Source organism: Parambassis ranga, chromosome 6 (genome assembly GCF_900634625.1).
Source record: "Parambassis ranga chromosome 6, fParRan2.1, whole genome shotgun sequence".
Lineage (NCBI taxonomy): Eukaryota > Metazoa > Chordata > Actinopteri > Ambassidae > Parambassis > Parambassis ranga.
In genome coordinates, this window is record NC_041027.1 from 4,768,874 (window position 1) to 4,786,974 (window position 18,101).

The 18,101-nt window shown below is 42.8% G+C and overlaps 2 protein-coding genes across 2 annotated transcripts; both read right to left on the bottom strand.

Annotated features, from left to right (window-relative positions):
- Nucleotides 1-6,983: 6,983 nt before the first annotated feature.
- mapk12a (mitogen-activated protein kinase 12a) lies at nucleotides 6,984-12,593 on the bottom strand. Its single transcript, XM_028407394.1, has 12 exons — nucleotides 12,179-12,593; nucleotides 11,368-11,497; nucleotides 11,208-11,266; nucleotides 11,009-11,120; nucleotides 10,890-10,919; nucleotides 10,739-10,786; nucleotides 10,512-10,626; nucleotides 9,148-9,219; nucleotides 8,936-9,015; nucleotides 8,727-8,805; nucleotides 8,485-8,658; nucleotides 6,984-8,369 (listed from the first exon to the last, which is right to left on the bottom strand). Exons 1-12 carry the CDS (start codon nucleotides 12,295-12,297, stop codon nucleotides 8,299-8,301), a joined length of 1,089 nt encoding a protein of 362 aa, XP_028263195.1. The 5' UTR covers nucleotides 12,298-12,593; the 3' UTR covers nucleotides 6,984-8,298.
- Nucleotides 12,594-12,868: 275 nt separating this feature from the next.
- selenoo1 (selenoprotein O1) lies at nucleotides 12,869-18,078 on the bottom strand. Its single transcript, XM_028407393.1, has 9 exons — nucleotides 17,438-18,078; nucleotides 17,089-17,292; nucleotides 16,839-17,016; nucleotides 16,440-16,570; nucleotides 16,072-16,349; nucleotides 15,776-15,938; nucleotides 14,475-14,660; nucleotides 14,104-14,260; nucleotides 12,869-13,989 (listed from the first exon to the last, which is right to left on the bottom strand). The coding sequence occupies exons 1-9, from the start codon at nucleotides 17,989-17,991 to the stop codon at nucleotides 13,765-13,767; spliced, it is 2,076 nt and encodes a 691-aa protein (XP_028263194.1). The 5' UTR covers nucleotides 17,992-18,078; the 3' UTR covers nucleotides 12,869-13,764.
- Between the last annotated feature and the right edge of the window lie 23 nt (nucleotides 18,079-18,101).

Below are 18,101 nucleotides of genomic sequence, written 5' to 3' on the forward strand. Positions count from 1 at the left end.
ATTCACACACGCGTCTGTAAATGATCGTTTGCGCCGCTCTCAGCTGTTTTCAGGAAACAGTAACACGTGGGCCATTATTACCTCACATTGCATTAGTTAATCTCCTGAATCATCATAACAAAAGACAGAAATCCAGCGTTTATTCTCTGAAATAGTTTGGGGAATAACTGATTGAATTTCTCATTAAGCTATTATTTTTGTTGTTTTGTTTGTATTAGACAGAAATGTACTAGTCTACACCTCAGCTTTTAACTGTTGCTTCAGAATACAACATGACAATATCAACAAACGTTGGTGGTATTAAAGTTAAGGCTAAAACAGGTGGAGCTAAGCTTACCAGAATCTCATTCATCAACATGACAATGGTAGCTTTGTAACTCTTGTTTAAGCTTTTACATGTTTTTTGTAAGAATAAACAAGAAGCATATTTTGTGTTGCCATTTGTAACTTTTAAGTTTAAATAGCAGAGCTACATTCAGATCTTCTGAACAAAGTGCATTTTACAATTCACACCACACAACTCTGTTACATTGTTTTGTACGTTCATACTTGTGTATAATAATAACTAGAAAAGGGCATTTCCTGAAGAAAATTCAAATTTGATTGCTGCAGCTAAAGCATTGCTTTGAACGCTGATGTAAAGGATTGCTCTGAATTGCTGGAGAATCAGAGCAATTCAGAGCTTTGTATGCCTCTGTGTGTCAGCCTGTCACATGGTAACAGCAGAGGAGACCTCAAAAACCACAACTTTGGGAGCCTGGCGTGCGTAAACGATTCGGAATTATAAAATTCTGAATACAAGTTTGATAAAGCAGTATCTAATGAGCGTTTTAAGACTAAATGTGAATGTAGACGTAGCGTGAAATTTGTAGGAGATACATTTGGCAGATGACCCTTGTTGAAGGTCCCATGTTAAAAATGACGCAGAAATTGATTAATATTTGAAGTATTATAATTTTTTTTAAAAACTTTGTTGACCCGGAATGTCCTCCGAACTATCAAAATGAACATTTTGATAGTTGAATGGCTGAAATTGGTCAATGTATGCTGAAGATACGCTGCGCCAAAAAACATAAGAAAGAATAACAAAGAAGAAGAAGAAGAAGAAAGAGGGTGAAGAACAAGAGTTTGATTGCCTAGCAGCAATCAAACTAATAACCTTCTTTTTATGATTATATGCAGGGTTTACTTATTACCTTTGGACAAAGCTAAGCTAAGTGATTGCTAGATTTAAATCAGTAGCTGTCTATCATGAGCAGTCATAGACCAGGGAGAGTTAGAGGTCATTAGAGTGTAATGTATTTTAACCACATTATCACTGGTCTGTTGTGGCTGTGGAGTGGGTTCACCCCACAGCATTCCTGAAAAACATCCTGTCAAATCTATAACCCTACACACACCTTCCTCTCTCATCTGTCAGCTCTTTATTTCTCACAGAGAAACAGAACATTTACTCCCCCTAGCAGACCACACTGTGAAACAAGGCTCAGTCCAGTCGAACCCTGCAGCCCACTGTTGGCCTGGAGAGAAAAAATTCAGTCTTTACGATAATTCAGGGAAATGATCTTATCAGTGACCACATCCTTTTCTTCTGCTTTCAGTTCCTTTGGTTAATGTCAGTAAAATTTGCTTACAAAGCAATGACATGATCAGAGTTGTGCTATGTAATAATATCCTTTATACTCTTACAGTAGAAGAAACATGGCTTCTGCTGTGAGTATTTATAGAGCAACCAGATACTCGGCATCCTGTCACAAGACCAGAACTCATAAACAGGAGCAGAGTCATAAACATGAATATTGAAGGAGCAAAAAGAAACACAAGAAAACACGATCCTACTGTCTTTCTATTAACTTGTGGTGACTGGATTTAGAAACTATGTCTGGTTTGGTATCTCCTACCCACGTGGACAGACATGAGGTAAAGAGACTGGGACTACAGCCCAGTCTCTGTGCTCTCACCACAGTGCTCATGGCATCTCTGAGAAAACAGCTATAAAACAGAAAATATCCCCAACACAGATGCTGACATTCCTAACCACCACCATCAACCCCCCTCGGAAAAAAAGGGGGCCTGTTCTGTTCTCTGCCATACCACTGATGCATGTGCGAAAGTTTCCTTAATTCAGGAAGGATGGGTTTTTAGTAAGGAAAAAATGTGAAGGTTTGTGTTTCGTCTCGCTCTCCCAGTAAGGCCGTACAACTGAAAGCAATCATCAGGCCTAAACACATCAAGCTGGGCAGACTCAGAAGATTTTGAAGGCTTATATAACCGACTTTGAGGGCTTTGACTTCTGGGTACGTTTTCATCCACCATTGTGCGATAATGCCTGTTTATTTTTCAGCCTTCACAGAGACTGCATGTCTCACCTCATTCATATGGGGAAAAACAATTATATAAGCCTAAGAGGTGGGAACGGTAAAGCAAACAGCTGCTTCTTTTTTCTAATCTGCTTCTGGATGGCATTTCAGGATCCCTTTAACCTTGACCCCCCCCCCCCCCCCCCCCCCCAACAGAAGCAACCGTCCACAATTCACGAGCCATGATATATTGTGACCTCTCTGAGCCAAAACCCTACCCATGATTCACCAGGAGCCCTTCTGTTGCCTGTAGTTCACCCGTAACACTCGGGAGACTGTGACCCCCCCATCATAGTCACAGCTAAGGTCACTGCAGGGGTCTTATATCCACTTGACCATAAAATCCGCCATGATTTATAACCTGAAGCTGACTTTGGTCAGGCTGTTATGCAAGTGATCTTTTGTAATGCTCACTTTGAACCTTATGGTGAGCTCACCTGCAGGACATCCTACTCTCACATATCTGAACATACTCTTCTGGTTTTCATTAAGATAAGATAAGATGAACTTTATTGATCTCACCAAATCAAACCAGGTACACTGATCACAGCATGCTGAGCATGCTGATGGACAGCAGTGAAGCAGATTATACAACATGTTTGAGAAATTCCTGTGGGCGTTTTGATTTTTCTTTTTTCCCCTTATGAAAGCTTGTCACCATAGGAATCCATTTTAATGGAATGGATTCAAGCTGCTGTGCTCAGTCTGTGAGGAAACTACAAACTTTTAACAGCTGCCTTTCATGCCTGCAGGGGGCAAGAGTTTGATTATCACTTTAGGTAAAGCATCCTTTAAAGCCCTAATAAAACTGTGTAGAGTGCTATTTCTGCATATTCACAAACTTCCTGTAAAAGCGAAGGGGGTCCTTCTGAAAAGGCAAGTCAGCTTTGATTGGTTAGTTCTGATGGCCTGAGTTAACATCGTCCATTGGTCTGCACCAGAAGAGACACACCTCCATGTGTAGGATACGTCATCTATAGTTTTTAAAATAATTTCTCCCAGGTTACATTAACAGCACCTATGAAACATGGCATGAAATGAAAGACATAAAATACTTGAGCAAATCAGCAAATCATCAGAGTAATAATCTTTATGGGCAGCAGCGAGTGAAATTGTTGACTGTTCCCATGCTAGAATTTGCCTGTCATGCCTCATACATGGTGCCCAATATCATCAGTTAGTGGGCTCTGAGTCTTACCGTGCAGGTAAGACTCAGAGCCCACTAACTGATGATATTGGGCACCATGTATGAGGATTCACTACATGATATCATAGTGAATTTGACACTTGGTGTTTCAAATATAAAAATGCTCAGAATTTTATTCTCTTGACTATATTTTGTCTTTATTTGCAGTGAAGACAGACAGGAAGGAATGATGATAGAAACAGGGGACATGCAGCAAAAGGTGGCTGGCTGGAGGCAAACTTGGGTCTCTATATATTTAACGTTCACTGGGTGAACATGTTTTATGGGGGTCAGACTGATCTCTGAATTCTAATTATCCTTATGTACAAGTTAATGGCAAATCTGAGATTCCTTAATGTTCCTGAGATATAACAGTCCTGATAATAGGAAGGACAACCTAATGCAGAACAGTGACATAAAATACCTACAATAACTTAAAGCAGCCGAATGCAACACAGAAAACAACCAACAGGACACTTTCATTCATAACCCCATCTACATGCATGAGTGCGAGCCATAATTGTCTACACTCATTTGCCTGGGTTCAGCAGCTGGCTCCTGTCAGTCTCTTGGATCAGAGAGGTTTGAGTGCTCCTCAGCACCATAGAGGCTCCAACAAACCACGTCCCATACATCAACACATCACAGATGGATTGATGATGGAGTTGACCTCGGAGAGGGATTGCTGTCTGTTGTACTCCACTCTTTACATTACATATTTCACACAAGTCTACAAGCGAGGGCTGGATGGCTAATGAATGAGCTAATGTAAACGAAACTACCCAGAGATAGTCTCTCTCTCTCGGGCCCTCTGTCAGGATCCCTGGCAGATTTTCTCATCATTGCCTTTTCCTTTACTTTCATCCACCCTGTTCTCCGGCCTGTCCGTCTCCTCTAATCTCACATCCTCTCCTCCCCTTTGTTCCAATCCCCTCTTATTCCCATTTCTACCTTAAAATCTTCCAAACTAAGTCCTCTCCTTTCACCCTCCCACATCCTAGTGAGTTCAGTGATTCGGCGTATCCCCCTCTGTGTTAACAGTGGATTTTTGAGCTCCATGTGAGCCTGTGGAATTTCCTCTATAGTTTGCCCGGCAGGTCCCGCACTCCTCCTGAAGGACCCCACAGACACGTGTGCTTCTGTATCTTACAAAGATCAGGGCAGCGATACTGTAGAGGCTCTAGCACGTGTAAGGACAAGAGAAGGTTTGAGGTACTTGAAATGAAGACAGAAAAATGCTCATTGTCAGTACACCAGTCCGCGTGACTCCCTTTATTGCAGCTCTGCTTGACCTCTGCACGTCGCCGAGTCGTGCTAAAGCACACACAAACAAACAACAGGACGGATACACAAACAAAATAACACTGAAGCTGGAAAGCTATAAACAGAAGTGTTCATTCACTCAAGCAAACAAATAAAATAAACACGCTGACATGCCAAGCTTCATTTATGCTCTGGAAAATATTTTTATATCCTCTTTAATATGAACAAGCTTAAGACTAAATCACATAACCTTTTCTTGCTGTTTAGAGATGTGTGCTAAAAATGTTTCACCCAAAACCCTTTCAACAACATCCCTGACACATGTAGCTGTGTACAAGGAGGCCTCTTTACATTTGCCACAGAACAGCAGATCCAAACTGACACATGGAACTGCAAACACTCACACAGTGAATGTCATGCACACAAATACACCACTATGTAAAATAAAAGTGCGTGTAAAGCCTACAAATAGACTAAGACAAGGACATTCAGGGAGCTGACAGATTTTCACTTCTGGCCTGGTAAAACTCCAATCAACTTATCCATCCAGCCCTTGAATCTGCTTATTTTATCTCCAGCAAGGACATGACAACCCAAATTACGTGGAGAATAAACACTGCCGCTGATGATATGCTGCCATTGTCGTTCATTTCAATAAGCCCTGATGAGCTCAGATGGAAATTAAGCACTGTTTTTGCTCTTACAGTCACAGTGTTGGCTCTTATTTATCAAATCTTTAGCTGTTAGTGTACCAGCTGTGAGACAGACAAACTCTAATGTTTCCCAGCTCATCAGTGTTGAAAAGTTCAATCTTTCACGCACAAGAGCCAAAATTAATGGTGAGGATGCATCATCTCTGCAGAGACTGTTGATCCTCTCAGTGTGGTGAGATTCACAGTGATGCGCCTCCCCCAGACACACAAAATAAACACAGTTACAACTGACATTCCACTTTAAGGAAGGAGTGTGACCCGGGTCAGATCAGTGTTTGGGCATTGCTGCCATTCCACACGTGCTCCCTCCTGAGTCGGTGTCAGAGTATGGATGTGTGTGTCCAAAATGAACATGCCAGGTGTTTCTGTTTGTATGTGAGTGCACATGTGAACTCACATGCATGCGTGTCTTAGGAAATATGCTGCACACTGAAAATAAACCAAAGGGTCAACAAGCAAGAGAGACAGCCCGTCCATGTGCTGCTGCATTGGAGAGGCGGGGCTGTGGGGGTAAAGAAAATGTACTTTCCCCTCTGTCTTCCTGTCTACTGCGGGAACAGAACTCTCTGACTTTTACGTGAACTCATCCAGCAAGTGAGCAGCAAGGACACAACACCAAGGGTTTGGTTTGGAGGAGCTCAAGCCCAGGAAGGAAGCTCATCCTCTGGGGAGTTGCCCCTGGAAGTCAAAGATCTGGAGGTCACTCAAGACAAGCTTGTTAAATTCAACACCCAGCAGAGCAGAATTATGTGCAGGAATGAAGAGAACCCAAAAGCATTCTGCAAAAAAGTTTAAACATTTGTTTCTTGAAATCATCAATCATATTCCAAATAAGGTTGTCAGTGTTAGCTGCAGTACAATAAATCACTGCTACAACTCTGACAGCTCATCTCTGACAGGTTTAATCATCCACAATACAATAACAAGACTTGGGCTCAGAATGCTTACATGGAGTAATAATGCTAATGCAGATACAGTATTGCCATTATGGACAGATGAGTAGAGCTGTGGCTGATGGGATTGTCGTTAGTTTGGAGGTATTCATTCATAAATCAAAGGTTTGATCTGATGGTGGCAGTGCAGGAGAAGGTCACAAAAGCCATTAAGAATCATTCGCTGGGAGACCTTTAATGTCTGGGGTCGATTTCAGGGACATTTTTCTGCTATCTGTCAAGATAAATCAGTCTGGACCGATAAGGTGGATCTACCCATGTTACACCCTGCTCATGTCTTGCTTACATGCTGCCACCTAGTGTTAATTTATACCAACAAATGTGAAACCATTTTTGACCCATTTTATTTATTAATCTGTAGCTTTATTTAAAAAGCCTACATATAAAAGGAAAAAATATAGCTTTAAAGGTACAGTACTACAATTTTTACTCAACATACTGAATGCGATGGACAATTTCTTCCACTAAACTAAAGGTTTGAAACACAAATAAAACATCTGCACATGTGTTATTTTCATCTTCAGTCTTTAATATTAAAAAGTGATTGATTGGTTTAACAAATGTTACTTTACATATCAGTGTAGAAAACATGTCGTGTGCAAATGCCTGCGCCGCGTCTGTTTTTGAAATCAGGTTTCATGTGATCACCAGCTCAGCAGTATTTTTGTTTGCACATTATCTTTAAGGCCACTGGGAGAAACAGCAAGGTCAGAGCTGACATGTAGACCACACACACACAAAAACACACACATGAATGTCCCAATCATTCTAATCAAACATCTCTCAAAGACAGACAGGATCACTGCTGGTGTAGAGAGCTCAAAAACACAATATATTACCTTATAATTATTACTGATGTAATTTTTTCATTTTTTTGCAGTCACTGCTCTAATATAAATGACTACCGGTAATTTAAAAACTGTACAAGTGGCTGTTGCAAAAAAAGGCATTATTAAAAACAATGATTGTCATCTGGATGCTTGAATACTAGCTTCCTCATTTGTACCTTATACCAGTTATTAGGTCATAATGGATGGCATAAATAATAGTGTACCACATTACTCTGACATAAATTAAACACAACATTCAATTTAACAACAGGGTTATGCTACTAAAAAAATGCAACTCATTTTAGATGTAATGTCTTGATTGCCTAGTTACTCCTAAAATTCCAGCCCATAAGTATTTGGACACTTATTTTTCTTCCAATGTACTTTCACATATTTGAATTAAAAGAATGAATACTATACATTAAGCAATTACAGAGTGTATCCAATTATAATTGCATACAGTTAAATGTACAATAGGCGAGCATGGGAAAACAGATGCCTCATGGATCCCTGGAAGACTATTTGCATGGTGGTAAAAATGTCTTTATGGATTAATCCTCAGATATTACTCTCAAGCAACTGATCTCAATTCGACTGAGCTGAAATACACTAAAATACTAAACATTTAAAACTACTTTTATACATCTGAAATGTATGCACTGGGTTAATAGGATTAAATCTCCTGCACAGTTTTTTTTACTGCAGCTTACTTATGATTTGGACTTTAATGTACAAGGAAGCAGCTCTGTAGCGAGCACTAAAAGGTTTAGTCAGGAAGCAGGCTGCCGAATCAAAGTTATGCAGACAAAAAAAATCTGAATTTTTGATGATGTATGAAGTGATGATGATGAAGTGAATCCCTCCTACCCAGCTTACACTTGGAACATTTATTAGGCCTTATGATCAAAGAGTTTTCCCAAGTGAGATAAAACATAAAAAAAAACCTTAGTTAGTTTGTTCTGGTCCCAGGTGGCGCAGTCGACCCTTTGTGTCTTATAGTGAGGTTTCCTTGGATTCCAATAAAGCGACAGGCTTAAAGGTCAAGATCTCTGTGAAGGTGTGGCCTAAAGAAGGAACAGGATATTAATCAGTGAAACACTTTGCATTGGTTTCCCTCTCATCCCTCGTTACTGATCTTTCTGGCTTCTCCTGACATCAATCGTCCCCCCTCTTCCTTACGTTTCCACTGGTCCAGTGTGAGGTCTGCGTTGTCTAGCGAGTGGTCGTACAGTTGTGCTTCCTTCTCCTCCTCTGGTTCTCTAAACTCAGAGAAATAAGGAAGTGCGAGAGCCTCTGCAGCCGTTACCCGACTGGCAGGATCCAGCAGCAACATACGCTCCAGCACAGACACAGCTGAGGGGAAAAAAAAAACATGAAGATCTAAAAATATGTCAAATTAAAAAAAGCCAAGCATGTCCTACCTTGTGGGTTAGCTGAGGAAAAAACCTTCTGAAGGTCTTTCTTTTCCACTTTTTGAAGACTTTTAAGGTAGCCTCTGGCCTGAGGGACGGCATACAGAAAAGATAAAATAGATCATAAACATGCATTCTTTTTCAAGTTTTTTGGTATAGGTAAACATTTTATGTGTTCCCACAGGTCACAGCTGTGTGTCCTCATGCTTCTAACTCACATCATCAGAGTCTAATTTTGATATAAATTCCTGAGTCGGTGTTCCTGTGAGCTTCATGATCTCTGTCAGCTGATCCAGGTCTGTGGAGCAGGGGTCAAGGGTCACAGGTGAGTCACATCAGTGTAAGTCTTTATATTACAGAAGTGAACATGAAAAAATGCATATGGATCCTCTTTGTGGGCCTTCTGAGGGTCAGAGTGCTTAAAGGATACGGTCGCTGCCTTTAAAAAGAGGTTTTCCTTGCAGCATCTCTGCCATGATACAGCCCACTGACCAAATGTCCACTAAAGAGGAGACACAAAACACAACAACCAGTTCACAACACACATTTAGGACTATCAGTCCACTGTAGGCCTATAATTGGCAACAGTAGAAGCATGCGCTTCAAAACAAAGTATACCCTAAGGTGTAAAGAGAGCTCCACCTAGTGGATGACACTTACTGTAACATCTTTTATAACAACATCCCACCACCATGCCAATATTCTTGATTTCACAATCCCACGAAAAGAATGCACCACTGAACAAGTATACACTAGTCAGCCACAGCATTAAAACCACCAGCCTAACACTGTGTAGGTCCCACTAGTGCAGCCAAAAGGCTCTGTCCCACTGAGGCCTGGACCCCTGAGTGTGCCCTGTGGTATCTGGCACCAACACATGAGCAGCAGACCCTTTAAAGTCTTGTGAGTCACAAGGCAGGTTCTCCACTGATCAGGCTTGCTTTCCAGCCAAATCAACTAAAGCTCAATCACACTGAGGTCTGCGGCGTATGGAGGCTAAGTCGATACCTTTAACTCCTTGTTATGACAATTCCAGAACAGTTTTTGTAGTGTCTCAGAGGTTGTTATCCCAAGGCCATCGGGGAATAGTGTTGCCCAATGTTTCCCAACAGAATTCGGCCCAGAGTGTTTCACTGTCTGTCCTTGTTTGTTTTCTTCTCATAGTGCCTTCTGCTACGGGAAACGGCACCCTCAGTCGTCCACATGTTGTGGGTTAATCCATCGCTTGAGGGTTCTGCTCTGATTCTCATGTCACTGCTGCAGACATTTTTGGCAGTGGACAGGGGACTCTGACCGGCAGCAATCAACAATGCTCTGTGCTTTCTGACACCTCTCTAGCACAGCCAGTTGCCTATTTCTCCTGCTTTGAGCTTCTGCACTTGACTGTTTACTGGCTGTCCAATACAGCCCACCTGTTTTCAGATACAATCGCAAAGAAATTATCTTCCACTGTCCATGGTTTTAATGCTGTGTCTAACCGATATATACACAACACTACCACATCTCTACTGACTAACCCAGAATGCATAGCAACTACAAGACCACCTACAGGCAGCAGCTGCTCTTTAAAGCAACAAGTTTCATCTTGTTTTCTGGAGGTTGTAAAGGTCATTCTTGGAAGTATAGTAAATCACTTCTTGAAGCAGATGCTGTGAGTTAAGGGAAGGTAAGTACACAAAATGTGATACACTACATCACAAAGTAACATAAGGATTCAGCATCCTGATCATGACACACTGACAAGAGACAGCAGTGTGAGAGTGTGTTTGTTTCCCTTCATTAGCACTGCATTACCAGTCTGAGTGTAGTGCATCCAGCTCAGGATGACCTCTGGGGCTCTGTACCAGCGAGTCACCACGTACCCCGTCATCTCACTGTCTGCCTGCCGGGCTAAACCAAAGTCCAGGATCTGACAGAACAAGAAAAGAAATGACAACAATGCTCTTGGTAAAGTATGAATTGAACATATTAAAAGTGAAGACACATGTCTGTTTGGGTTAACATGGCGTGTACAGGTTTACCTTGAGCTCACAGTCTTGGTTGATAGCAAGATTTCCCGGTTTGAGATCCTGCATAAACACAAACTGTGACATTAATCTGTAGCAACAGAGCAATATAGTGGAACAGGTTTTTATCTCATACAATCAGAGTATAAAGTAAAAGATGACTTACCCTGTGAATTATACCAGCAGAATGGATGTACTGCAATACAGGAGAGTAGCAAGGATTTAATCTACTGAACAATTACGCTAAAGTAACAGAGCAGAAGCAGTTTGTGTGTGTGTCTCCACCTTAAGCCCTTTGAGCATCTGATAGACCAAAAACTGAATTTTGTCTTCTGACAGTCTCTGCATCTTCATCAGCTTCCCCAGGTCTGTCCCCATGAATGGCATGACCAGATAACTTTGAAAAGAAGAAAAGATAGATAGCTACTGATTACGGATCTGTTTTAGCAAATTGCCAGAACATGGGTGATGCAATAAGACTTACAAATCATGGAATCTGTCCAAAGAGAGGTCAGCTGTAAAGACATCTAATAGGCCGATCACCTGAACCACACAGGAGCACATCATGTAGGTTAGCTCAGGTTTTAAAAACATAATCCATTTAAACGTGTTGTGACTGGTGTGGTTATTTTGTCATGCCTCACATTTTCATGTTTCATGTGTTTGAGCAGCCTCAGCTCCCTGTAGGCTCGCTTTGCAAAGATCTCAGACTGGAACGGTCTATAGAGCTTCTTGATCGCCACTTTTGTTCCTGTTCTTGAGTCCAGAGCTGAGCTGAGGAAAAAAACAACCAGTATGAGACAAAAAAAGTAAACTGATCTATATAAAATTGTCACTATGGGGCAATAGCTTAAGAAAATGTACTTCCCTGTGCTCAGATCTGCCATATGAGCCCAAATTTGTGTTTACTAAACATAAGCCACACAGGCTGTAATCAGCCTCTCCTCATCTACCACAGTCTCCTCTAGATCGGAGCTGAAGGTTTAATCTACAACTTACAACTTTAACCACAGGTTTTCAGACGTGTTGTGTAATTAAGTTGTATTCAGCCAGTAAGCACTCGTCCACGGAGTTAATCATTGACAACAAAGGGGCCGCATGCTGCGAGAAGCACAGAGGTGCCTGAAAAGCGTTTCATTGTTGTGTTTCGGTAAACTTGGCTGAACGCAAATACATTGCCCACCAACGCACAGCTGTTGTGATCGGGTTAAAGATGACTAGAGCTCTCGGGATGATCGTGGAGAAAGCACATCGGTTCAAGTGTCTCCATCATATAAGGAAGTGGAGCAGCATGTGTTAAGCGCAGCGCAGCGCAGCCACTTTTTCTTTTGTCTGCCTGTGGCACCGTGCGGCTGCCTGTATGGGACCATCTGTCCTGTCACTGTCTTTGTTCAGAGAACCCCACATCCATCACAGCGATAGCTTATTCCAGGCTTACAGATTTTTAACACTTACCACACCGTTCCGTACGCCCCGGTCCCCACCTGCTTCAGGTCCCGGTACCGCTCCGGTACCTCCCATGAGGTTTTGTTGATTTCCTGGCGGTAGTAGCCAGGTCTGACGCGCTTAGTCATCTTATTCTTTTTTTTTAAAGAACAAAGATTAAGTGCAGGAGAGGTTCTTCTTTTTTTAGTTCTTATGTCTCTTCCGGCGTTACACACCCATTGTCCCAGATCCCACCTATGCGCTCTGCTTCGATCATTGCGCAGCTCTGCTCAGGGCGCACCCTGAGGTCGCTAAAAGCCACTCCCGAGTCCTGCTGGAGGCCTGCAGTAAAAGGTGAAGAATAGAGTGGAATGTGAGTAACATGAGTGCAGACAGAAAACAAGGGTTGGTAGGTGCGCATAATTTGGTGCCTAAAAAGCAGCAGATGGATATCATTTACAGTGCGGTGTGCAATTACTCTGCGCTCTGCAGGAGAACAGCGAGCAAATGTTTGGTGCTTGCTGGGACATGAACGTTACTGACGCCCAGAGGTGTGCACAAAGATAAATATGTGCTTTTTAGAAACAATCAGGAAACAGAACGGGGACAAGCAGTAGTGCCAAACAAACTGGAAATGTTACATCTGAGTGAAAGCAGAGAACACTTTTATTCATAACATGATTGTTAGAAAGCTCTGATTACAAGAAAAGGAACACAAGGTCTGTATGAATACTCGGTTTATTGAGGTTAAGGCTATAACTGAGAAGGAGCTCAACTTTACATTTTTACGTGTGTACATACATAATCTCATTGGAGCCAAAGGTGCAAGTTGAAATCTGATAGCAAGCAGTCCTCACTGTGTGTGAACAGGTTTTCCCTTCATACAAAGTCCTTGTTTGTGGCATCACACTTGTGGCACAATCTGCCTCTAAACTTCCTCTTCTTGTGTGTGCCCTTAACCTGTAATATAACTTTCGGTTCTCTCTTTTTTTTGCCCCTCACTCATCCTGCTTATGGTTTATGACAATAGAAAAAAATGGGTCTATTTTTAAAAGGAACATATTGTGCGTGTTTACCTACTGTGGCTGTTTTAATTAAGTGCAATCACTCCCTTTCACATACAGGTATAAAACCATCACTCAAGCATATTTTTTGGTATTTGTTGAGGTGACACCTCAGCACAGTGTGTCAGAATCAGACGGGTCGCTGGAGGACTTGGTGCCTGACTCGTCATTAATAGCTAACTGAACAAAAACAGACAGGAACAGAGCTGTGCTGAAATATAGTATGAAAACCATTTTGACCTTTCTGTCCACTGCAGCTTCCTGTTGGATAACATCCTTGCAGTGCAAAGCTTATTAGCAAACACAGTGACATCATTTTCATAATGTTTAGCATTTGCGTGACCAAGCTGAACACACTTCCTGTCTGTTTTGTGTCACCTAGCTTTTCTATGAAGTGTCATGCCTCATGACAACTTCCCTGACGCAGCCTGCCAAAGTCACAGAGAGCTGGAAAGTGACTGAAGGTGTGATAATTGAGACAAAAAAAGGTAAAAAAAAAAAAGACCTTTTAACTCTCATGTTATTTTAGGCAGGAAACAGTCAAGGAAGTTGTTACGAAGATCATGTGACACAGATTTCACGGGCCCACATGGGGGGCTTGCTATCGTAGGGCACAGGATTTCTGGTCACAGATGTAGAGGCTTCTTGCTGTTGTTCCTCTTCTCCTTCATCCCTTTCTCCCTGCTCGGTGGCCCCGTCTCTGCCCGCCCACGCAGGAAGTTCTAGACCTGGCTGAGAGGAGAAAGGCTTCTCCAGAACCTTAAGAACCCGTTGAACCTGCAGATCATGGAGGAAGTGGAAACAAACATGCCAAAACTGAAACTTTGTAGCTGATGTGAGTCAAAGGGAATTATGTGTATCCTATTCCTGCACAGAAGACCAGAACCTGACCTCAGAAAAGTCCCCATCTTCCGCAGCCTCTATGGCATTTTGGGCAATGTAGTTCCTGAGCACCACACGGGGGTTGGTGCTATCCATCACCTCCACTCTCTCCTCCTGCACAGCCTGCACGTCGCTCTGGCCTTCCAGCTCGCCAGCCAGACGTTTCCTGTCACAATGATAACAGACACACATTTACAGTAATGGGAACAATATCTTTGTCGACACACCATTTCCTCCTTTCTCTCCCTGTCCACCCCTTTTTTATCAGTCACACTTCCACCCGAAAAAACCTCTCATTCACTGTTCTCCAACACTCTATCTTGTTTACACAGCAGCTTCTTCCTTGTATCTTGTTAATAGAATCTTCCTTTTCATCTCACCTGTATTGTTTGATCCAGGAGGTCCACTCCTCTGCCTGTTTGGTTTTTAACTCCTCCTGGCTCGTCTCCATCAGGTCTTTCAGTTTACCGAGTCGATCCAACTGCCTCGCTATTGTCGCCCTGTCAGAGATCATCTGGAACAGTGCTGGGTTGCTTTGAGCCATAGAGAGCAGCATTGCCAGCTCACTGTCAGCAGAAAACATCAACAGTTAGAATCCTTGTTGGCAGGGTGGATGAATCGCAGTGTGGTGAGTATTGCCAATGGAGACAATCCAAGAGTTGTTAAAGACTTTGAGGGGGACAACATGTCGGTGTTTTATATTCGCTGCCACTGATAGTGTTTACACACACAAAATCAAGCGAGAGGCAGGAAACGATTAATCTACAGTCCATGCTGACACTAGTTTGATCAGTGCTTCATGCTCTATAGAACAGGGAATTAAACTGTAGGAAACCAGGACTGTTTCACGTCACAAAATTATGACCATAGCAAGCTGTGACATTACAAATGAAGCAGTGAGGTGAAACAGTTTGAAAAGGCTGAAAAGTTAAAGAAATAAAATCATTTCAAATTGCATAGATGATCAGTGTTATAGTTTCAACAAAGAGAATACCATATCTTTACCATTGTCAGCTTTGTATTGCGCTGATGATAGGAGAGGCAGCAAATTCCTTGAATGACTGACTATTAGCCCTTAGGCCTCAAAGTTATAATGCTCAATTTAAACTTAAATAAACATGTTTGCACTGAACAGAGGTTAACTGTTATATAACTCACCTGTTTGGATTATAACTGCTAGTGATTAATGCTGTGACAAGTGACTCAGACTAAAGCAACATCAGCCCCCATAAGCACTACTAGTGAGGCCACCCAGAGGCCACAATATGCATTGCACCGGTCTGAACATACTTCTGCTTCTGAAATTATTACATTTTTTATGAGCACATCTCATTAGAATTTTGTCTAAAAGGCGGTGCTATGGTACAGGCCATCAGCACATGCCATTCCTGTGCCATATTTTCCTCATCAGATGAAAATCTGACTAAACATCTGGTTTACTAACACAACTATTATAATCAACTTTCTGGCAAATGTTAATATTTACCATTTTTTTAGATTCATTGTGTGCTTTTATTTTACACATTTTACACATTTTGTCATGGATCAAAAACACAAAATAGCTAAAACCTTCAAAAAACTAATACATGTATATGTGACTGGGTTCCTACGGCCAAATCTGACATTATATTCTTAATGAGACATGTTTGTAATGTATGTACTGATGCCTTGGTTAGCTCACCGTGGATCCATTGTGGGTTTGTTAGCAGCTTTGAGCTCCTCTAAGGAGGCACACTGCCCCAGCAGGAAGTCTGTGGCTCTCTTCACCTCTTCTTCCTCACTTACTCCCTCACTTTGACAGGAAATCTGACTCAAGCTACGGAAGGTGTTGGTGAAGTCAGCACCTGCAGGAGGTGGACAGAAAATCTCAGAATAATGCTACATGCATCAGTATTTATAAGAAAAACATGTATTCTCACATCAGTCTTTTTTTCAGGAGTATACAGAATACAAAAATCTATCCTGCATCTATCATACCTGTGTTGTGCATTGTCTGCAGCAGCTCAGTGATCAGGATTTCATCCTCAGGATCTTCCTTCTTCAACAATCCAAGCTTCTTCCTCATGTTCTCCAAGTAGAAGCGGTTAAACAGATCCAGGTACTCGTCCAGAACAGCCTCAGCCCGGTCTGGTGGCAATTCTGGAGCAAGAGCCTCAGCCAGCTTCACTAGGTTCCACCTGCAGATAGCCGGCTGTGCCTGATAAGAGTATCGGCCAGAGTTGTCTGAGGCATTGCAAATGAAATCAGGATCAAATCTGAAAAGGATAAGACACATTTATATGACTAATCTTCCAACATAGAGATGTTTTTATAACAAACTTAAGGCCTAGCAGTAAATGTCTGACCTATCCATGAAGCCATATGGACCGTAGTCAAGTGTGAGTCCCAGGATACTCATGTTGTCTGTGTTCAGGACTCCATGACAGAATCCTACACACTGCCACTGGGCTACTAGTCGAGCCGTACGGAGCACCACCTACATAAAGGACGATAAGACAGCAAACCTAGAATAATACCCCCCAAAATATCTAAATCCAAAAACATTTTCAGACAGGACAGATGATTTCTAACTAATTAGATGCGGGATGTCAGAAGCCTGAATCCCTGAGCACAGTGACTCAGTATTGAACAGCAGCTTAACAGGGTAAGAGGATCCAAATGTTCTTGGCTTCAAATGTAGGCCTGGAATCTAAAACATTCCGCAATAACAATTGAACTACTCTGTCTTTGAAAGTGGCACTGACCTCTCTGAAGAAAGCCACGTTCCTCCCCACTCGGTCAGGGTAATTTTGCTGGATCTCGGGGTAAAACATCTCAATGACATAATCCATCATCTGACCTCGGATCTCATCGCGTCCATAGCTGGGACCTTGGCGGCCTGTGAACTCATCTGCCTGCTTGAAGATCTCAAAGGATCCAAACCTGTGCAGCCAAACCTCTTGTGTAAACATCTCTGCATCCATGACAGGTGCAAGGTTCACAATGTGCATTTACCTGAGGAAAGTGGGAGCAATGCGTAGAACCACAGAGCATCGCTCATGGCGAGGGTGCCCGCTGTAGTAAACATCCCGTATGACCCTGCTGTCAGAGGTCACTACAGAGCCCGCTCTGGTGGTGGGCACACCCAGAAAAAACATGGCCTCACTGCAGAGGAACTCTCTTATACTGGAACGCAGGACCTTCCGGCCATCAGCTTGTCTGTAGAGAAGACACAGTATTTAAAGTTTGAGCATATAAATCACACTGTCAAAGCCATTTGATTCATCAATCTCTTCTAAAAATAAAAGTAAATATAATATTTTAATCACAGCCCAAACTGGCACTCAAAGCACCAAAATTGTACCTGGAATAAGGGGTCAGCCCGGCCCCTTTCACCTGAATCTCCCACCGGCCGCTCGGATTTTCCCGAAGCAGTTGGGGATCTTGGCCGGGTGGCACCTTCACCTCCCCCAGATAGCAGGCCGCCCCATCACCAAGCTGCCCGGCGAACTGGCCGAACTGGTGTCCGCAGTAGCAATGTGCGGCAGGTTCAGATCCGGGCATAACTTTGGATCCGCTGAGATACTCTGGTCCGAGAGGATCATTCATGACCTCTTCTCCGTGGAGCCCCAGCAGCGCCAGGGCTTCATGGGACACAGCCACAAACCGAGGCTTGGTGAGCGGCTGCGGCTTCACCAGGGAGAAGCACGCTCCCTTCACCTGCCGCACCCCAGACGCGTCAGACGTGTCCAGGGGAAGTTTTTTGAGAGCGACGTTGTCAAAATCGAGTCGCTCCAGAAGGGAACAACTCATTGCTAGACCCATGTCGTCCATCCCGACCGAGCCAAAGAGCCTGAAGACGGAAACACCGGGGAGAAAGATCCGTGACGGTCCCAGCCGAGGTCCTAAACAAGCCATCCAAACCGGGCCATCTGCGTTCTTACACTGGCGCAGTTATAAAGTACCCCTTAATCATGCTTTCATAATCCTACAAGCCAGAACGGATGTTTGCGATACAGTGCGTAACA

Bases quoted from the DNA above. Each gene is read 5' to 3' on its own strand.
- mapk12a (XM_028407394.1), bottom strand. From the start codon at position 12,297: ATGACTAAGCGCGTCAGACCTGGCTACTACCGCCAGGAAATCAACAAA. The intron at 11,267-11,367 runs GTGAGGCATGAC...TGTGTGGTTCAG, and splicing joins AACACATGAAACATGAAAAT to GTGATCGGCCTATTAGATGT. The intron at 11,121-11,207 runs GTAAGTCTTATT...TTCTTTTCAAAG, and splicing joins TTGGACAGATTCCATGATTT to TTATCTGGTCATGCCATTCA.